Source organism: Gossypium hirsutum, chromosome D12 (assembly GCF_007990345.1).
Source record: "Gossypium hirsutum isolate 1008001.06 chromosome D12, Gossypium_hirsutum_v2.1, whole genome shotgun sequence".
NCBI classification, from domain to species: Eukaryota; Viridiplantae; Streptophyta; class Magnoliopsida; order Malvales; family Malvaceae; genus Gossypium; species Gossypium hirsutum.
In genome coordinates, this window is record NC_053448.1 from 45,881,586 (window position 1) to 45,904,633 (window position 23,048).

General features: G+C 31.2%; 1 protein-coding gene, 1 long non-coding RNA gene and 1 pseudogene across 4 annotated transcripts; 1 reads left to right on the forward strand and 2 right to left on the reverse strand.

Moving 5' to 3' along the window:
* The first annotated feature begins 1,710 nt into the window (after positions 1–1,710).
* Positions 1,711–6,431, forward strand: LOC107946158 (uncharacterized). Of its 2 annotated transcripts, none has more exons than XR_005921693.1 (4): positions 1,711–2,199; positions 4,490–4,626; positions 4,965–5,187; positions 6,119–6,431. It is a non-coding gene; the product is annotated as an uncharacterized lncRNA (long non-coding RNA). The 2 variants fall into 2 exon arrangements; XR_005921694.1 differs by having other exon boundaries at positions 1,715–2,199; positions 4,427–4,626.
* Positions 6,432–7,165: 734 nt separating this feature from the next.
* LOC107943493 (pseudouridine kinase-like) lies at positions 7,166–12,418 on the reverse strand (annotated as a pseudogene).
* Positions 12,419–16,876: 4,458 nt separating this feature from the next.
* LOC107943503 (ELMO domain-containing protein A) lies at positions 16,877–22,425 on the reverse strand. 2 transcript variants are annotated; one of them, XM_041106882.1, is made up of 10 exons: positions 22,174–22,425; positions 20,988–21,090; positions 20,215–20,318; positions 19,720–19,788; positions 19,382–19,497; positions 19,144–19,198; positions 18,931–19,051; positions 18,459–18,506; positions 18,266–18,360; positions 16,877–17,772 (listed from the first exon to the last, which is right to left on the reverse strand). In XM_041106882.1, the coding sequence occupies exons 3-10, from the start codon at positions 20,308–20,310 to the stop codon at positions 17,671–17,673; spliced, it is 702 nt and encodes a 233-aa protein (XP_040962816.1). In that variant the 5' UTR covers positions 20,311–20,318; positions 20,988–21,090; positions 22,174–22,425; the 3' UTR covers positions 16,877–17,670. The 2 variants fall into 2 exon arrangements, with proteins under 2 accessions (XP_040962816.1, XP_040962815.1); XM_041106881.1 differs by lacking the exon at positions 22,174–22,425 and adding an exon at positions 21,627–22,098.
* Between the last annotated feature and the right edge of the window lie 623 nt (positions 22,426–23,048).

The window sequence follows — 23,048 nt, forward strand, 5'->3', positions numbered from 1 at the left end:
TTTATTTTTAATTGAATATTTTTTAAAAATGGATGAATTTGAAATAATGACACATAGAAATAATTTGAAATAAAAAACATAGAAAAATATTTGTTAAAAATAGAAAAATTAAAATACTATTATTTAAAATAATTTTAAAATTTTTTGAGTACATGACTGATTGATTTTTAATTTATATATTAAATAATTTCATATATAATTGTAAAAGATACAATAGTATTAATTTTAAAATATTTAATTAATTATCATTATAGTTTAGGGTTTAATATATATAGTTTAGGTTATATGGTTAATTTAGGATTTAAGGCCGGTTTAGGAGTTACAATTTTAAGGTTTATAGATTATGGAATTAGGGATTATGGATTAGGGATTCTGATTTAAGGGTTGTGCTTTAGGGGTTAGGGGTTAGAGATTAAGAGTTAGGGATTTAAGGTTTATAGATTCAATGTTAGGTTAGGGTTTAGGGTTTAGATTAATTAGTGTGTTTTATTTTATATTAAATAAAGTTTAGGGGTTAAGGGTTAGGGGTTAGGAATTTGGGTTAGGGTTTAAGGTTTAGATTAATTAGTGTTTTTTAATTTATATATTAAATAAGGTTTAGGGGTTAGTAGTTAGGGGATAGGGGTTAGGGGTTAGATGTTAGGGGTTAGATGTTAGATGTTAGAGGTTAAGAGTTAGTGATTTAGGGTTTAGAGATTTGGGGTCGGGTTAGGGTTTAAGGTTTAAATTAATTAGTATTTTTTAATTTATATATTAATTAAGTTCTTATATAATTGTAAAAGAGGGGTTAGAGGCTTAAGGTTTATGTTTTATAATTTAGGGTTCAAGAGATAGGGGTTAGGGGTTTAGGGTTTAGATTAATTGGTGCTTTGTAATTTATATAATAAATAATTTCTTATATAATTATAAAAGAGATAATATTAATTTTAATATATTAAAATTATGATTATAGTTTAAATTGTTTAATAGATAATAGATCAATTTTATATATATTAAATGGTTTAGGATTTAAGGTTTACTTTAGATTTGTTAAATGATGAAATTTTATATAATTAATTAATGTTTTTATATTTAAAAATATTTAATCTAAATTTAGATTAAATCGTTTAAACCATTTGATATATTTAAATATTAGATTTAAAAAATTGATAAATAAATAAATTAATGTAACAGATTGATATGGATAAGTAACTATCTATTTTGGATAGGACCAAATTATAACAAATAGAAATGAAATACAAAATCTAAAATCATTCCACATCGAACATCTAGCAAAATAATTATATTTTAGTTTGGAAGAAATATCTCTAATAAAATGGAGATTAGATCGAAAATGAATAATATAAAATCGTTATTAACGTCTCAATCTTGAATAGAAATTTGATACGTGAAAGATTAATTGCTTACATTGAATAATTCAAACTTAATAATTAATTACAGCCATTTAATATTTTTTTCTTATTAAAATATATGATATTTATCTTGAGAGTACTTAATTTTTTTATAAAAGTTTAATTTATAAAAAATAATAAAAAATATTTTATAAAATCACTTAACTAATAATTTTTAACAGATAAAATAAAAAATATTTAATAGAGCAAAACAACTTGCTGTTAAAAATGAAATAATTTTTTACGACATTTTTATAAAATAACGCCGCAAAAAATATTTTACTTTTAAAAATCGCATTTTACCCGAAATTTTCCCCCGTGAAATCCCTAATCTTCCCATGGCCGACAATGTTTTGAACCTTTTGATACCCGTTCCTTTCTATTCACTAAGTCCTTTCTCTTGTTACCCTTTCCCCTCTCCCTTTCTCTCTTTCCTCTTCACCTGACCCTATCAAAGGAACCCAGCTTTCCATCTCGCTACCAGACGACGATGTTTTGAACTCCTTCTTCATCGTTTTCTCTACTTCCTCTTCTTCTTCTTCTGCTCTCCAATGGTTATCCCCGCCGCAAACGTTTAACAAAAAAACACCCTTTTGTTTATACCCAATGCCAGTGTATCCACGCGCATTCCATTTTCCCATGTCAAGACACTCCCGCGGCGAGAATCCGTTACTCTGCTCTTCTTTGCTCAATGTCCATTTTGGGTCCTAAGGCTTCTTGTATCTCTTTCAAGGATTCTACTTGTAGGTGCTTTGAGTACATGGTTTCCAAGAAGAAATACGTCTATACCATTGATGATGACTGCTTTGTAAGCTCAACCCTCGTCTCTTCCCTCTTCTATTTTTTGTTTTTGAATTTTGGGTTTTGGTGGGTTTCTCCGAAAACAGTCTTCATTTTAAAGATCTGAGTTTGATCCAACTTTTTTAATACTATTTTACTTTTGGTTTTAAGCCTCGGATCTTGATGTATGGATGTTTATATCTTGACTTTGATTTTGGAATTTTGCATTTTGTTTGCTGTTTTGGTCACTTTAAAAAGTTGTTTTCTTTAATGTAGTTTCCTATCTTTTATTTGCTATTTGGATCTGCAATTACATAACATCTTTTGATATGTGTTCCATGTTATGTTTTCAACTCAATTCTTGCTTTGGTTTGTCCAAAATTTAGTGTTACATTGTATTTCTAAATATTTGTCTAGGGGTGAGTAAAACTCGATTCGACTCGAAAAAATCGAAAAAAATTCGAATTTCAAGTTAAACGAATAGAGTTATTCGAGTTAATCGAGTTATTCGAATCAACTCAAATTTTTTGTTCAAAATTTGAGTTCGAATCGAGTTGATTTTTCGAATTCGAATAACTCGAATAATTCGAATATCAAACAGTAATATTTTACATTTTTACCTTAAACTCCAAAATCTTTTTATTTTTCCCTCAAAACTTTTACTCATTCTCACTTTCCCCCCAAAACTTTTACTCCTCTCCCCTCCTAACCCCCCAATCTACCCAAAATTCATTTCCCACCAAAATTTTACTCTCCCATTTACTTTTTCTCAAAATTTTACTCCCTAAAACCCTCAAAATTTTTTATTTTCTTCCAAAATTTTTACTCTCTCCCACTTTTTCCCTAAAACTTTTATTCCCTTCCCATTCCACCTCTCATCTACCCCAAACTTTCCCCCCTCTAATTTTTTTTAAATATTTTCTCTCCCAAATTTTACTCCCCCATATTTACTTTCCCTCAAATTTTTATTCTCCAAAACTTTTTATTTTCCCCTTAAAATTTTACTTCTGACTCTTTACTCTTAAATAAAAAATCAAACTTATCCAAAAAAAATCACTAAACATAAATAGTAATAATTTTATTCATATCTACTATTTATATTATTAAATTAAATTTCACATTTTATATTATTTATATTATTGAATTGTTTAGTCATATTGAATATTTGTATTAAAATTGAATTATTAATTATGCTATAAAATATTCGTGTTAAAATTTTATATTGATATCAATTTCACATTTTATTTTTAAAATAACTTTTATTAAAAAATTATATTTTTACATTTAATATATTTTTTAATTCCAAAATACATGGTGACAAGAATATGAAGATAATTGAAACAACTAAGCAAGCAAAAAAACTAACCAGTATATAAAAAATTAATAAATAAATTATGAGGTGATGAAAGTTAATAAAAAATTTGATTAAGGTAGACAAATTTTATTACGATGGGTGACAGTGGTTACAATGACCCAAAATTATTTTTTAAAATTTAACTCGAACAAATATATTCGATTCGATTCGATTTGAATTCCATCTCACTCGACTCGATTCGAGAAAACTTCAAATAAAGTTAGGATGATAAAATGAGATTCGAAAACTCGATTAACTCGAAAATTTTCGATTCGATTCGATCGAATGTTCACCCCTACATTTGTCTTGTTGATTTGTTATTTTCTACTGGTTGCTATTGTGACATATGTTTAGCTTCTTTCGATGGCATTGCAAAGGAACTTATACTGTTTCGATGGCACATATATATTATTAATTATTGGATAGGTGGAGTATTCACTGTGTTTATTGATTGTACTATCAACAGTATTAATCTGAGTTATGCTTGCATTTGTAACTAATGTTATTACTCTCAGAAGAAAAAGAAATCTATTATTATTGCATAGGGTGTAACTTAATTTTTCTGTAAATGAAAGTTACTGGTATAATTGTTTTATGCCATTAAGGTCTGGATTTTTTGGTATTTACAGATCTTGAAAACTGAAAAGTAATGAAGTTTATGCTATTGTTATATAGCACGTAATGCCCTTTTTTTCTAAGGTTAAAGTTATAAAATTCATTTGGTGGATAGTGTGTGTTATTTTATTGTTATCATTACTAGAATTCTATTGTAAGTTGGATCAGTATGTGCTGTTGACACATACATGAAATACCTGTCATGGTTGTATGTTTTTTTTTGCAAAAAATACTGGTATAATTTTTACTCTGATTAGCTATAGTTATTTTTGTGTTATATGTACAGTCTTTAGATCTGCAACCCATGCTAGGGATTTATGTTTTTGTTGTTTGCTTGGGTATATTGAAGTCAGTAAAGCTCGCATTCACCACTCTGGAGATGATTCAGTTGCTTTAGTAGCTCAGACAGTTCTACTCTACGTTTTCAAGAATATACTGAAATTATTACATCCATTCATGCCATTCGTAACTGAGGAACTGTGGCAGGTGTGGGCTTTGTAGTGTTTACCACCTTTTTTGTTAATATAATTTTTATAATTTAAACTCATTTAGTTTACCATATTCTTGAATCTGATCATTCATGTTAATATTAAGTTTGGATAAAATCTGCTGGAACACAATTTCCGTTTATGAGCACCTTATCAAGTCTAGATTTAATGTTATGCACATGTACTTAAGTGAATTTTGGGTTCACATTATAGCATACATGAATAGTGCTTGATACAAGAAATGATATTTTTTCTTTTCTTTTATTGTTTTAGGCATCCCCTAAGGTTTTCTGCAGATGTAACTGTGGATTTTTCTTTTATTTTATTTATCTTCAGGCACTTCCCAATCGGAGAGAAGCTCTTATAATATCTTCCTGGCCACAAACTTCTCTTCCCAGGAGTACTGATTTGGTAAAAAGATTTGAAAATTTACAAGCTCTGGTAATTTATGTGCTAGACTCGAGCAATCCGGAATGCTAGAGCTGAATATTCTGTTGAGCCAGCAAAGCGCATAACTGCTTCTATTGTTGGTAGTGAAGAAGTCATTCAGTATATATCTGTAAGTGTAGTTTGTTTCTTTAGGGATTGTCTTATTAATTATAAAGAAAAATGAATGGCACTGTTTTGTTTCTTTTCTTGATTGTGCCATCTTTCGATGCATAATATATACTTGTAACTATACTATGTTTACTATATGCTCATCATGTGGGTGAAAAAAATAAAAGAATCTAAAAATAACTCTCCACTAATGTTCTTTTCTTCTTTGAAAAAACTAATTATTATTAATGAAAGAGAAATTAAAGTGAAAACTAGGAGTGACTTTTAGTTAAAATTAAAAATTGAATTTCTTATTTGATCTTATTGTTGTACTAATTTTTTCTTGTAAATTTGTTTTATTTGTCTTTCCCCCAACTGAGTTGGTGTCCACTTCACTTGTAACACCAAACTCAGTCAGTCTCTTTGCTGTAATCTATGATGTTAGGGCCTTCACTAATTTTCTATTTGTCTAGTTTTGGGAGTGGTTAGGATATTAATTTTTTTCTCAACTATTTTGTTCTGAAGGAATTAAGTTTTCTTGGGGTTTGAATTACTGGGAAGCTATTTCTGTTGTGATATACCTACTTTTTTTTCTTTTAAAGAATCTTATATTTTGTCTAGTTAATCAGTATAATTTCCTTATTAATATTCATGCAAATTGTATTGAAGCATGTTCTTTCAAGTGTATGATCAACTGATCGGTTGAGAGTGCATCATTTGTCTGAAATTGATAATGTCTCATTTATGGGCTTCTGGGGCTCATCCACAAATGCAATTAGTAATTAAATGTGTTTCTACTCTTTATTTATTTATTTTAATAAAATCCCATTAGATGATCTGTTAAAATATACTATATTATTGGATTTGGGATATCTATTTTAAGGCTGATGTTTCTTTTTTTATCTTGGTGTGGTCATGTATATGTCTTCAAACATACTGGCTTTTGAAACTAGATTGTGTCTGAGTCACAAAAAAGACTACCTACAGAAGATAAAAGTGGTGCTGGTATCAGAATTCATGATAACAATGAATGAGAGGAATCCGCAGCCGTGCGATTTGAAGGGGAAGTGTCACTGGGAGATTTAATATGGCTCAAACTCCTTGGGAAGACATGCCTATTGCTGTGGTTGTTTGATCTTGCAACTAGTTCTTTTTTCCGGCCTTTTAAAGATTAATTAGCATTTGGAGCAGAATTATGTAGTTCTGTGGATTTTATTTGTCGATATTGTTTCAGGTTGCGTTATTAATTGTGTTATTAATTTATTATTTTAAATTCTAAAACTAAATTCATTAATTTTTATATTTTTTTAAAGTTAAAATTTTCATAGAAAATTTAATTTAAATAATATTTTTTTATTTATCCTTAAAAAGTATATTTAAAGTTCAAATTTAAAAAATAAAATATAATATTTACCATAAAAATAAATATTATTTGATTAAAATAATTTTTTAAAGGTTATGTTTTTAGTGGCATTTTTGCGAGAAGTACCGCTAAAGGTTTGTTATTTAGTGATAAAAGCGCCGCTAAAAGTCATGATCTTTAGCGACGTTTTTGAAAAGTGCCACTAGACGCTTGTGAAAGCACTACTAATACTTTTAGTGGCGCTTAAAAGCGTCGCTAAAGGCCTAAAAAAGGCCGCTAAAAGTCTATTTTGCTGTAGTGAGGTAAATCTAAAAAAATGTTAGTTTAGTAATAGACTAAGAAAATAGGATATAGTCATGCCAACAAAATATAAGGCTACACTGCTATTTATTCTACAAATATGGTGTATAAAAGCTCAATTCGTAATTTTTAGGGTTTTTTTTGGTGTAACAGTAAAAAGGCAAACACATATAGCTTTAACTTCGGGTGTTTACCAAAACTCCATGCCCCTTGTTTGGACATTACAAGTTAGATTGATGTTGCAAAAGTTTGGTAACTGAATACACAATCTAGCATCACCTACATAATGGAATGGAATTTACTTCCACATTATTCATATAAATATTTAAGTTGTAGATTACTGCTTAAACAATACCCAAAGTAATGATGATCTAAAATCAAAGGTACTTGTAATTGTTGGCAAACTAAATTAAGAAGGTACATTATTGTCCACCTCAACCGAAGCTTTGGCTGCAGCTATACCAATTGCTACACTCTACATCACATCTAAACTTGTAGAAAGGGAATCAAACATTCCACCGACTAGACAATCACCAGCTTCTGTAACCCTTACAGCAGATGCAGGGGGTACAGGAAAATGCATAGCTAAGAAATTTGGGCTTCTCTTAAGAACCTTAGAATCAGAATACAAATTTGAAGGGCAGGTTGATGTTGTATTTTCAAATAACTGTCAACTAAATCCATGTTACTTCATCTTTTCCAAACAAATTCTTCAAAGATTGATTCCCCTTTAGTGCATAAAAGTACACCATCTAAACCAATAGTCAAAACAAGAATTTTGACACCTTTCTCCAACAAAAGCCAGATTGCTGGTTTTAGCATCAGGAACAAAGTATCCGTAGAACAATTATTCCTTTCAATTGCCATAGCAATTAGTTCATCTTTATTAGGTGAAGCAAAAGTAATGTACAGAAAACCTCTTCATTAGTAATCAAAAGATAGCAAGAGAGAGATAACTGCAAGGAAAGCACTCAACTGTAACTTACAAATAGTATCACAGATTAGTATAAAATTGCACAAAACAAGCACACTCATATACTTGTAACAACCCATTTTCAACGAAATCGGAATAGTAGTTTCAGGACCAAAATTCGAGTTCGGAAGAAAAATTATTTTTAAATTATTTCATGGTCTGTATTATGATTGAAATATCGTATGAAAAATTTCATAAAGAAATTTTATCAGTTACGTGTCTAATTAGATGGAAAGGACCAAATTGCATAAAATGCAACAGTTGAGTTCTAGTAGTTAAAGGGATCAAATAGCTATAAAATTCAAAATTGGAGGTCCTTATATGGAAAATAGACCATTAAGAGGAGTTAGTAGATAAGAATGATAATTCATCCTTGGAAAATTTATTAAAGAAAATGACTAAATTGGAAAGTAAAAATAATAAAAGATGATAAATGATTAAATAATGAAAATATCATCATATTATCATCTTTCCCAAAGTTAGGAGAGTTTGAAGGTAGCAAGCTTATTTAGCTTAATTGGGTAAGTATTTTTGTCCCGTTTTTAGTAATTATCATGTTTCCGATATCGTAATAACTTAATTTAGATATCTCGGGGATTAATTTGCAAAGTTATCAAAGTACTAGGGTTTTTCCATGGATGAATATAGTTTAATTATGAATTTTTATGGTAGAAAATGAAAGGTTGTTGATAGATAAATAATTTTTGTAAAGTGAATTTTGATGAAATTGTGATTTAGGGACTAAATTGTAAAGATGGAAAATTCTAAATTTTATGAAATACTTGGGTTTTTATTGTTACATGTAAAAATCAGCTAGGCTTGGAATAAGGATTAAATTTTATGAATTTTATTTTCCGAGCCTAGGGACGAAATCATAATTAAATGAAAGTATAGGGGCAAAATGATAATTTTTCCAAAGATGTGAATTGAATTGAATTGAATATGAATTGATGTTAAATTCATTCATATAGATTCGAATAGACCAAATATGGAGTTAGAACAAGGAAAAGAGAAGGTATCGGATTAGTAGATTACAAATACACGAACACTTGTTGAGATAAGTTCATGTAACTAAATTGTACATTTATATGTTTTAAATTGAATATTATTGTCTGTGATTTGTACAATTTCCATGTATATGAAGTTAATCACAGACAAATATTAAGTCCCGTTTGAATGAATAAAATTCGATAGATACAGGGTTCCCAAATTGGTTGTGGTCTTGCATGTGTTGCGGACACACCACAGCTCGAAAGAGTGTCCCGTTATTAGCTCTCATGTGCATCCCGATATTTGGCTCTCACGAGCTTCCCGTTATATGCTTCTTGCGAGCTTCCTGTTAATAGCTCTTTGGAGCATCCTGATTGGTTATGATCTTGCATATGCTGTGGACACACCGTAACTCTTATGAGCATCTCGATATAATGGCTCTTCGAAGCTTTCCGATTAAAGGCTCTTTTATGAGCTTCCTGATTAATGGCTCTTCGAAGCTTCTCGATAATGGCTAGCTTGAACTTCTTGATTACGTCTCTTATGAGCTTCTCGTTATACAGCTTGAATGAGCTTCCCGTTATATGGCTCGAGAGAGAGTTTCCCGTTTATGTGCTCTTATGAGCACTCCTGAATATGAATTGACATATTTAAGTGTTGTACCCTTTGTGTGTACTACCTGTGTATCCATCGATATTTTGAATGATTCAATGGGCAAAGTTCTGACATAAGATAAATTGAGTTCGAAACGAACTAATACCTATATATACATGAAATACATGGAAATGATATTACTTGATATACCTGAAGCATGACTTGGTTATTACTTGAATGTTGTGGAACTTGCTTGATGACCCTATTCATCCATGATCAATGGTTATTACATGTGCTTATACGACTAACATGATGGTTGAGGATATGTGTTTAGGATTTTGGACAAGTTGTTTGGAATATGTTTTGTATGCTTACCTTATATGTAAAATAATGGCAAGTTAAATTCCATGTTATACGAACTTACTAAGCATTAAATGCTTACTCTATTTTATTTCCTCTGTTTTATAGTAATTTGGAAGCTCGTTAGGTTGGAAGCTTGGCGGCGATATCTCACACTATCCATCAGTCCATTTCGGTACATATAGAAAGTTAATTTTTGGATATAATGGCATGTATAGGGTAATTTGGCCAATGTTGGCTTATAAGTATTTTGTTGTAAATATCCATTGAAATGGGTTGTGTATGGTGCATTTTGATATGTATATATGTGTCATTATCATGCTTAATATGTGTTTGAAATGGTTAAATAATGGTTAAACAATAGGTATATTGAGGCATGGTTTGAGTTAGTGAAATTGGTAAAATGTAAATATATGTGCATATGGTTAATTTGGTAAGTTTGGATATTTGAATATAAGTTCTGAAATGTTAAGTATAAAACTAGATTTTGGCTTGAATTGAAGATCTTGTATTGGCTTGTAAATGTGTTAAACTGTTAATGTAGGTGGAAGACAAATTGGGTGAGAAATGTAGCTTGGAAAGTAGCCTATTTTCATCCACATGGGCAGAGACACGGGCGTGTGTCTCATCCGTGTGTGACACACGGCCTAGCATATGGGCGTGTTGTTTGGTCGTGTATCCCCTGCATCTTCAAAATTTCAAAACAAAATGCTCAGGTATTTTTACACGGCCTAGCACACGGGCATGTGACTTGGCCGTGTGACCCGTGCACCTATTTAATGCAAGTCAGTATGCTTACACGGCCTAGCACACAGGCGTGTGGCTTGGCCGTGTGACCCAAGTCAATGAGCACCCTAATTTGGACAAGGGTTAGGACACGACCGTGTGTCTCTATTTCGAACGCCTACACGGCCTGAGACACGGGTGTGTCTCTTAATCCTGTGAGACACACAGCCTGGCCACACGGGTATGTGTCCCCTGCACATTGGAAAAAATTTTGAAATTTTACGAAAAGTTCTCTGAGTACCCGGTTTATTCCTAACTTGTTTGTAATGTATATTTTGGGCCTCAATGGCTCATATAAGGGACAATATGATTAAATATGATTAATTTCTTATATAAATGTTAAATGGTATGAAATATCTGTATTTAATCTATAAATTATGGTAATGCTTTGTAACCCTATTTCAATGACGGATATGGGTTAGGGGTGTTACAATACTTTACAACCGGAGCAATTCTTTTAGATTTTGCAATCAATACGGGCTCAAACCACACTAGGATGTTTGACTTTGCTGCTACCATAGAAAAAAAAAACAAACAAGTGATGAATAGAAGTCGTAATAGTTAGCAGAAAGCAGAAGACCAACCCAGGGGAGAGACAAATCTAAAGTGATGTTTTAAAAGTACGTCGGCAAGCAACTTCTAAAGTAGGACGACTCAAATTTGCATCAACCATCAATAGAATAGCAGAATGTATTGTGTGCTTGAATTGTTGAATCCACTCGAGTGAAAGAAACATTTCCTACATTAAGTCAAAACACACACACACATGAGTGCAAAGAAGTTCAAAATTTAATTATAGTTCTTAAAACTTATACAAGTTACTACTTTTAGTGATATATAAATGAACAACTTGTTCAAACACTACTTACAACTGCTTCCATACTGGCAACACCAACCGCCACCTCTCTAGTAACATCAAGTATATGACAGACTATAGGAGTCTCAACATCTTGGTGCTTCCTAATGCCTGCTTGAAAACCAAAAACAAGTGGAGTATATGTAGCTAGTTGTTTGGTACATCTTAGACAAAAAAAAACTTAAAGCTGTAAGATGTTATAGAAACCCAACTAAAGTGGCTTATCACATCAACACTATTTTTTTAGAAATACAAGAAGTTTGATCAAGCTGACTGTAGTATATATCACATTAACAAGACTAAGATGATCATGTTGCTACTGCAAATCAACAATAGCCATCATAAATAAAGAACAAATGAATTTCAATAGGAAGGTTGACCTTCTGTCTGTAGCCTTGCAGATTTCCAATACTCCAACAACAAATTTCTTGATAAGAAATAAAGAGAAAATATTAGTATTAAGGAAATGGTGAAGGGAAGAGCCCAAATCTGGTGGTTAAGACACATATTTTGATGTAAATAAAATTGGGCATAGGTAAGCGTATATGTATCTCAGTGACCAAACTAGATTATTCAGAATTTTTTCCTACACCAAGGTTCCATGGATATAAGATAATTACATGATATTCATTATTATAGGAGATATTACAATCTGATTCCTAGTAAACCATATTATGAAAAAGGTATATATTATCATAAGGCTGCATTAGAGATATGTTTAAAGGAAATGACATGGCATGTCAAATCCCAAAGCACTAATCATAAAGGGTTGAGCTCCAAGGTTTGTCATGCATTCGACTATGTTCCTGGCCACGCCGCCTTGTGCATAATGTACCTAAACAAATTATTCCTTACTTCAATAAATCAAAGGACAAAAAGGAAGGGAGAGAGAGAGATGAGAAAGAGACCTGGCCAGGACAAATGGTTCTTAAATGTGGAGGAATTGAAGAAGTGGCTTGAATGTCCAAAACCATGCCCCCTATCACTACTAGGACTGTCTCTGCCTTTCCATCTTTCCTTCGCTTCTCCATTTTCACCTTGGTTTTTAGTATTCTCAATAGTGTGTATCAGAATTCTAGTTGACCTTTAAAATATTTGTCAAGGCTAAAAACAATCACAAATGTAACATCCTTAACCTGTCTCCGTCACCAGATTAGGGTTACAAAGTATTACGACACATATCAAAACAATTAACATTATTAAACCATTCATTTAATAATTTAACTAACAAAATTCAAATCCAAATTTCATTCAGAGCATAATTACATTTACGAACCTTAAATCGAGTTTACGGGGCCTTAAAAATAGTTTGGGAACAATCAAGGACTAATTTGAAACAAAATAGAAAATATGGAAAAACTTGAAAATTTTAGAAACAGGGGTCAAACGGTCGTGTGGTCAAACTGTGTACAATTCAAAGTTTGAGTCACACAGCCGTGTCGCAACCCGTGTGCCAGCCCGCATACAGATCAAAATAAGGTTACACGGTCTTGTCTCCAGGCCATGTAACAGTTTGATGTTGTGTGGAAAATCTTGCACTTAAAATGCCAGGTGTTCAATCTTTTAATACTTTCATGTTGGTCTCCCAATTTGGTAACAATTCTTCTTTTTCATTTCATGCTTTATTGATTAATCTCTAAAAAATTAGGATTGTGGCTTTTCTTATGATAGATTAGGATTTTTATGCAATTTTTAGTTTTTTTAACACCCCCATACCCGACTCGGTAGTGAAGTCAATGCATCAGGATGTCACATTCGTTGCCGAAGCAACTACTGAAAATTCCAGATCAATTTATCATATTATGTACTTAATGTAGATCATTAACTCATTTTAGTAATAATTGAATTTACGATAGAACTAATAATGAGTTAAAGGAGCTTATTAAAACATCTACAATTGATCAAAGGTCAAACTGTAATATTCATAAAAGTTTCTGAACTGTCGTCACGACGTTGGGGTTTCCACGTCGTGACATGGCGAACTTGTCATCGTGACATCGTCTCTATTTTCTTACAAGTTCCACGCTTTATTTTTATTTTTATTTTCATATATCATTACCTGAGTATATATTCAGATGTCATAACCGCAACTTCATTTTACATATCATCCACTTACATCTATTTCTAATATCAAGTCCTCATAAAAACATGATATTCAATCAAAGATAACAAAATATATAAAATTAACACAAATATTAAAGTTTTACAAATAAGACCATTGGAGGACTTGCACTTTCAAAAGTAGTTTACCCACTTTACGTATAATTCATATTTATTTCTAAATTGTGCCAATCAATTTAATTCTTCATAAAATTTTAACAAATAATTCAATATCACATCAATTAACAATTATTCACTTATTATTTTATCAATTCGTTTAAACATACTCACTTGTATTAATCATTCCATCACTTGCAACCATTTCGAAACATTTCAAATTCATCTACTATATATATATTCATATTTTTTTCCTCCTCCTCTCCATTCCACATCCTTTATGTATATATTAGTTAGCTTTTAGTATATAACATGTTTATATGTAATATTATCTAAAATTCCACTAATTACTTATGTGTTCATATCAAAGTTGTTCACTTGAGTCATAGTCATAGTCACTAAATTATTTATATCTTGAGATATAGAATTTGAAATTAAGATCCCCTTGATGTTTTTGAAACTAGACTCAAATATGTTTTCACCATAAAAATTTCAAAATTTATGACTTAGCCAATAAGTACAGTAAATTCTTCAAATTTGCCCATGTTCTGCTGTTTGGCAGCTTCAACCTTTCTTTACTAAAAATTAATTATCTCTTAGTACGGGGTTTGGATGATGTTTCTATTTGTTTCTCATAAAAATAGACTCATTAATAATTTAAAAATAAAAATTTAAAACCATAATAATTTTTTTAAAAATTTTTATGATTTTCCAAAGTCAGAACAGGGGAACCTGAATCCACTCCGACCTTCTTTCACGAAAATTAAGATATCTCAAATTATAAAATTCCGTTTCTTTCACCGTTTCTTCCATATGAAACTAGACTCAATAATATTTAATTCAATCACTAACTAAATTTTTATAATTTTTGGTGAATTTTCAAAGTTAAGTCATTGCTTCTGTCTAAACTGTTTTAATGGAAAAAAATATTTTCTTTTCCATGGTTCTTTGCATTATCTTTCATTCATTCACACATAATTGACATACTTTTGATTACTATACAATTTAGACACTTATGTTTATGCGTAGATTACATATTAATTTCTTAATCTTAGTACTTTTCACCATACAAATCACATTCTCTCTTACCAATTTAGTGTTTTAAGTTTCTATTCTTCATCAAATACTTTCTATTTCTAGTATTTAGATTAAATACATGTTTCATACATCCCACTAAAAAAATATTTAACTCAATATATTGAAATACAAGTAGGTTTAGTATGAAACTTATCTCCTTTGTCAAGAATTTCTTTATTTCTCCTTCATTTCTATGCATTTCTCATCTTCACCGCTTTCCTTCCTTTTTCATCTCATTTTCTCCACTTTCATCTACTATTTTCTTTCTTCTAAATTGATGAACATATTCTCTGGAATCTCTACTTCATCTTCTCTTTTTAGTATCTAAGGAAATTGTCAAAAATTTTGGGTAAAAAAATAAATTTTCATGGCAAAGGACTAAATTATAAAGAAAAGAAAACTTCTTTTCTTAACCTTTCACTCACGTTGGAAGGATGATCCATTTCCTTCATCCTTCCTCTCTTTTTATACTATTATTTTTCTAAATAAAATAATGATAAATATCTAAGCAAAATATTAATAAAATAATACTTAACTATTTAATTAATTAAAAAATCACCAAAATATCATCAACATATCATTACATTCTAGACTCTCCCTCTTGCTAATTGACTATTTTTCCCTTTATGATCTTTCAAAATTTCATCCTTGAATCATCATTTAATTTGGTAAAATTACAATTTAGTCCCTCACAATTCTTCACCTATTCAATTTGGTCCCTGCACGCCAATTTCATATCTTAGTAAATTGGATTATTTTCACTTTTGGTCCTTCAACTTCCTCATTTTTACACTTTGATCCCTTAAATTTGAATATTTACACTTGAGCCAAAAAATTTCCACATGTTTACAATTTAGCCTTTACTTTAAATCAATATACTAAAACCTACTTCTTAATCATCATCATCATCATCATCATTATTATTATTATTATTATTATTATTATACTCCTCAATATTCTCTTTTATCCGCTTTATATCATTTTCTCATTTTACCGAAAAATCAATTATATATTATTCAATTTATTACTACTTTTATTATATATCAATTGTAGGGATGTCACATTTATGCTTGTGCCATAGAACTTTATGCATATTTGCAATTTAGTCCCTTCCTTAATACATCATGTCATGCTTCTTGATTTAACTCTCTTTTGATATATTGTAACTTTCATTTTCTTTTATCTTATACCTTATTTCACTAAAATTTTATCTCATATTATTTACGACCAAGGGGGTTTTGAGGATGTTACAATTTTTCTTTATTGAATGATTTTGGGATTATTGATTTTGTATTAGATTCCTAACATCGTGAGTGGATAATAATTTTTAGAGGATGATTAATACAATCATTGAAGAAATTAGGATTGATTAATACAAATACTTGAAGAAATTAAGATTGATTAGAAATTTAGCATTTTATTTAAAAATTATTGTTGCTAGTGTGATTATTGTGAATCTTATATTTGAAAAAAATTGATATATTGCTTTTTCATGACACCGAAAAGCATGATGTTTATTTTTTTGAAAGAAAATTACTAATGGTATGTTGAATTTATGAAAACTTTTATGTATTTAAATCTTAGATATATTCGGTCTAAATATTTAATAGAAATATAAAATTATTTTAAAAGAAAGTTTACTAATGAAGTAGAGAAAGAACAATAAAAAAAATTCTACATTAATTTATATACCTATTAGAAGGTATTTAGATTTCAGAATGACCTCATAAATTTGTTTTATCAACAAAAATAGGCATTAATGTACTTGAGTTTTTTAGAACCGAATTGATGACCAAATCAATAATTCTCGATTCGATCAATTTGAATGGATAAAAAAAATAAATAATTCAAAAATAAAAATAAAATATTAATTCAAAAACTCTGAAAGTGAATTCAATTCAATCTGTTTATATCAATTCATAGATAAACCGATTTGATACCTTTCCTTGAACCGGTACCTTAACTAGACCTATTCAGACAATACTGCTTTCAAGTAGTCTTGTTCATTAGCATTGAAAAGTATCTGAAGGTTAATGATTATGTTTCCAAGCTGGAAAGTTCAATCAATTGTATGTGTTTATGTCACCAACTTGGAAAGGTGCAAACTCATGTCTTCAACTTATAAAATGCCTTTACTGATAAACTGCAATGTTCAAATGGTCAAAGCGAACAAGAAAAATAAACCTTTGACGACGTGGAGAAAGACATCATATGATCCCAAAGGAACCATAAATCTCACATCAATTATGTACTTCAATAAATTCCACGTTCATACCATTTTCAACAGCCTTAACCTCCAATCCCCCCCCCCCCCAAAATAAAAAAAACTGTATTTTACAGGTTAGTATGGACAGTCACGCAGCACTTAAAAGCTGCATACTAAAGAGACGAAATTATAATCTATGCTTTCAACAAATCCCACTGTTCAATATTTTGGACAGACAGATCAGATGATTCAGAGGTTTCAGAATGATCAGATTAAGACGAGCAATCTGAAAATTACAAAGCCACCAACTGGAGCAGGAACTTGGAAACAGAAAGAATTACTGTGATTCCAATAGGAAACCTGAGACAGCTAAGGAATCGAAATTCTTGAAGCTTTTTGCATATGCATGAAAAGAACCAACAGCAAAGACAACAGTATGGTAAACTATTTCCATAACTTGAGATTGTTAGTATTCTCATGCATGCGGGTGGCTTGAAAGTATAGAAACTTGTGAAACCTATAATGTATTCGCTATTGCTTAGAGTACTACCACTTCCATCTATCCCTGTCTGATAATGTACCTAGACTTGATCACCTGCCTTCATATCCTCCACGGTTTAAGCTTCAGTTCTGTCTATTTTAGCTCACAAACCTCGGCTAAAATGACTAAAACCCTCCATAGATTACATTAGCCATTAAATTAGGAAAATTCCCCCCATTTGGCAAAATTGTCCAATAATGACCATCTTTTTTGGTGGCTTCAAAGAACTGTTGATAGCAGAGCTACTTGTATAACAGATTGTAAGCTGGTAAATCCTGTATTCTATGTACATCGTCCAAAGACAGTTCTCTCTGCAGTTGTGTGCGTGTTACTTGTAAAACCTCCTGCAAGAACGAAAATACTAGAGAATTAGGGGTTGAAAATTGAAATGACTCATTCAACAAGAAGAGGTGATCCAAATGATTGATATCAAGCAATACATTAAGATTCTAAAAAGGAATCTTCAAGGAGCCAGCTTGACAGGACAAAAGAAAGTGCAGGGTTTGGGGAGAGGGGGGGGGGAGATTGGTCCAATTGGATGCAATGATTGCTTATAAATCCTTTCATAAGCTTTTCTATTGCTTATAAATCCTTTCATAAGCTTTTCTGTTTAAAAATGACTTCCACATAAACTAATAAAGCATCTTTTCTTGTTCAGTCACCATACAGAAAAAGGAAAAGGAAGAAATAAATGGACAAATTGGATGGTTCATGATTTCACATAGAGCAGCACTGAAATGAAATTAAAATATAAAAACCATTTAGTTTGGAGTTCCATAGGAAGAAGGAAGTTTGGCAAGATGTGAATGCGACAAGAGAGCGAGAGAGAGAAAGTACATTGAACTCCATGTAGGAAGCATGCATAGCAAGCCACTGAGCATCCATCAATTCAAAAGCTACACAATATAGTACATCGAAGGCTTCTTCATCTTCTGCAAAATTTCAAACATTCAGATCTTGAGACCAAAAATCAGTTTCATAATTCCAACAGTGCTTGAGCATAAAGTACTGAGATCCTCGGTTCGGTTACCTCCTAATAGTTTCAGGAAATTTAATCCTGGTAGATTTTTTGGTTTTTCTGCAAAAAAAAAGAGAGAGAGGATAGGTCACATAACAGCTAACCTATTTTTACTATGGATCTTAAACTATAAAATATGTTTGCATTCTAACCAAAAAGATCCTCTACACCTGGCAGACCATTCAGAAACTTGAACTATTGACCTCCATGCAAATAATTGAAAAATATATAGGATAAGATCAATGAAAATATCATTATGAAAGATTGTCCTACCACATGAATAGTCCATTGAATCTACAACGGTTGTTTTCACAAGTATATCAGAGGACACTCAACAATTACCGGAGAATGAAAATTGCTGATAAAAAGGACTTAGAAAAACTTTATTTGAAACTATAATTGTGTAACATATTGTTATATTGAGCTTAATTTTTGAGAAAACATGTGGTACATGAATGAGAAAGTTTAATATTTTTGAGAAAACCTGAATATAAATCCAACATCTGAATCAACATAAAAGATACATTGATGCCAGCAACGGCGAATGGGTATTCCCAAGTTGCTCTGTCTCCATCTTCCTTCAATAATAACCTATGAAAAGATGCCTTCATTTTGCATTTTTGTATAATTAGTAAATAAGCCAATTTTCTTGCAAAATCTAGACGTATAAAAGGCCAAAACAAAAGAGAAGGCTCACCGGAAAATTTTGGCCAAAAAACAACAAATTTTCAAGTGAGATAAAACCACAACCCCTACAATGAAAAGTTCACTTTTAGACAAATAAAATTCGATTTTGAATGTAGAAATTAGGGAAAAGGACTGTTACACTGAAGTGCATTTGCCAATTACTGTATGCCATTAGTTGTATATCCTTTCCAAGCCTCCTCAGGTAGCAAGTTAAAAAGTCAAAAAAGAAAAAGAATCAAGAAATTTACCGAAAGTCAGTTGATGGATTAGGACCTTGCCACCCCATATCTTTCCATTGTTCAGAGATCAAGCCTGTTAGAACAACATTCGGAAAGGCAATGTGCCATAATTTTATGAGAGCTTTCTGTGACACCAAAGGATCATGAGATCAGTAATCATCTAATTTATACAGCATTTAAATTGATTAAAATGAAACATGCTGAAGGCAGAAGACCCCAAACCATAGCTATTTACAAATTGTAGAAAATTATGACAGATAAAATAGTTGTTATTTACGATGTACAACCATGTCTGATCAAAGTTAGAAATGCTAGAAAACAATATGGATGTTAAAAGAATGAAGTGCCTGATGGTCAGGACGAGTCTCATCAAAAGGTATATGTAGTCGTTCTTGAAGCCTGTGAAGTCTTTGTTCCTGATCAGAATTTGAAAAAAAGTATATCAATTTTATTATCACTGAGGCTGAGAATGGAATTAATATGTGTATGTATATGTATACTATATATACATCAAAATAGATTAGCCTAACAAAATCAATACTCTAGTTCTGCATCAATTTTTCATTAGTGCAGGACAAATGCCACAAATTCTCTATGCACATCATTAAAATGAATACTCAAGAAATGATGGCAAAAACCAGTTTGGTTCTACTCAAGAACAGTCTGGTTTTCTATGGTCAACCATAGGGAGTTGGTTACATGAAGACATTGCATTCACTGTCTTGTAACAGTGTACGTAAACCTTACCGGATAACAAATAATTGTATAATGAAAAAAATAATTACACATAAGATTTTGAAGACATTAGAAAATCAGTCCTAATACTTAACATTCTCAATTACCTGAATAGGAGTCAAAGTGTAGCCAAGAAACTTCTCATTGCGCCTGTTTCCAAAGCGATTGAACAGCCCTCCTAGCCATGATTTAGGTCCAACCATAGCATTAGCTGCAACCATACAAGACTGATCAGTGATATTAAAGAATGAGTTGTAGAATACTTTGCAAGGCAACGTGCATTTCAATGTTGAAATAGGTTGACATGGTCTTAAGCATGGCATCTTACACACTTTTGAGTAATTTTACTCTTAGTTTCTCTACACTGCAGCTGTTGAGACTTGGCATAGAGGAAAGGAGAAAAGAAGCATAATATACCTATAAAGAACCAATGCTAATAATAAAGAAAGCTAGAAAAACAGGGCAAATTTCTAGGTTAGCAAATTTGAATTAGCAATAGGTTATGTTGTGTTCTACCTTGTAAGACTTTTGTTCTTAGCTCTCCTAATATTTTGAAATGCCAATGACATGTCAGTCTAAAGCTAACTCTACTCATTATCATGGAACCTCATGTGATATACGAAGAGCTAAAGACAACTCATGAAGTGTCAGAAGATTAGATAATTCTAACTAGTTAAGCTGTACAAATGTTTCCCTCCATTTGGCTACATATTAAGCTACATAATGATGTTGGTTTCAGAAAGCATTGTATGTCAATGTAGAGTAGGAATTGAACAAATATACACTTGCATACCAAACATGCTAGGCAATTAAGACTGTCCTAATTTGGAGTGCCGAAACATTGGAATGCTAAAAGAATTTATTAGGAAAATCTACTCACTAAAACATTGAGCTAACTGTGATAGTAGGTGAGTGGAATTGTGTGGCCATTCCAACTCTTCACCGCCCTTCTTTCGTCTCCAGTAAACTTCATCCTCATCAACCTACATTTCAATTTTCGACGAACTAGTCAATACCGATTAGTTGCATAGAAATAAAAGTGGCATTGTCCTGACTGAGAATGATAGGCTGCAAATTAATTAACTCGTTTCATAAGGTTGAAGGTTCAATAAGAATCTAAACGTTGAATTGTAGATTCCCATGCAGATAATTAAGCTCTTAACTATTCATCATATAATGGAATGCATTCATTCTGACATAAAACAGAACAAGAGACATAACTACTAAATGCAGAAATGGAAGAAATTTTTTTAAATATAAATAGCAGGAACTCAATGAATATAGATACTCCTAAAGTTATAGCCTTGTTGATTGCAAGCAACCAAGCTTTATATATATATATTTGAAAAAAAGGTTACTGCAAATTCATGAGATTTGCCAAGAGGCAAGCCCAAATTAAGCTTGATAACAAGAACAGCTTAAGCTAATAGTTATATTTAATTAATAGACTTGTAATAGCACCAGTGATCAAAATCAGAGACAGAAAAAAAGGGGTATGGAGGGCTTGGGGGAGGATTACTCTGTGAAGAGAAGAGCAAGAAGGAAAGCATTGTCGACGCTTCCTTAATCTCATGAGAGAACCAAAAATAAAATATTAGATCCTTACATTCCTTTTAACCTAACGCAAATGGGAAAAAAATCCAAAAAGGATTGGAAAAATGGGTAACAAATGATTGCAGTAAACTCATGCGCCTCCATCCCTTTCAACCCTTCTCATCATTCCATCTCTCTGAAAGAGAGAGCGGGTCAAGGAATATAATGATGACACAAACACAAAGATACCCAGAAAATGAAAAAGAAGAGTACATTTTGGGGTTGAGATAAAAAGAAACATTAAGAAATAAGAGCGCAATCAATGGTCACTTTTTGCATGTAAGAAAGTTTAATGGAATCCCAAAAGAACAAAGTGAAGATAAAAGTTTTGTAATGCAAAAGAAAGAAAGGAAAGGAAGAAAAGTCATAAAAGGGAATAGCATATTGTCTCTTGTGAGGAAAACATTGACATGCAATGCATGACAAATTAAAACACAGGTACAAGGAATAAAGAAAGAGTAAAAACATTTTACCTGGAAAGGGTTTGTCTACCAGCTAATGCTAATGCATGTGCTGTGAAGAAAATTGGGCCCGATTGCCAGGTGGGCAAAAGTGTGGGGCAAGAAGTGATAGAGAAAGGAGGAAGAAGAGAAAGAGAAAGAGAACGAGAAGATGAAGATGAAGAAAGGCAACATGTTTGGGAGAAGGAATTTGGATACATCATAGATGCAGTGTTATTGTTGTTTACTGTCTCTCTCTCTCTCTGCCACGAAGTTCCCGGATCACTTGCCTTCATCGTAGCACTCGGGAGGGATGGGGTGTTATATATTTTTATACTTTGGCTACCTACTAACTTTATAACATAGCTCTATTTCCACTTTAAAATTTTTTATCTTCACTTTCTATTTGGAAAAAAAAACACTTCAAAAATAATAGTGACAATATTCTTTTCTTAATAATAAGAAGTTAGGTAAACTACAAAAATATCAACCTCATTTTTTTAACCACTTAATTATGAAAAATTATATTTTAGTCCTTGATATTATCGACTTATAACTTTTTGGTTACTCATTCGTTCGTTAGTGGCCGTTTAAGTTTTATCGGGTAAGTGAGGTGTCATATTAATTTAACGGTTAATATCTAATTTGATCATTCAATTTGGTACTTGTATAACATTTTTAACAATAATTGTGAGAAAAGTTTTATTTTTAATTCTAAAAATATAAAAAATATCTTAAAAAATTCTGAAAGTTCATTATTTATTTATTGAAATTATAAAAATATTTTTTAAAATTTTAATTATATAAAAAATTAAAATTTTCATGCAAATTCTAAAATATATATAATAAACAAAACACATATTTACATAATTATATAATTTTTAGAACCTTTGAAAGCTTCGCTCAAT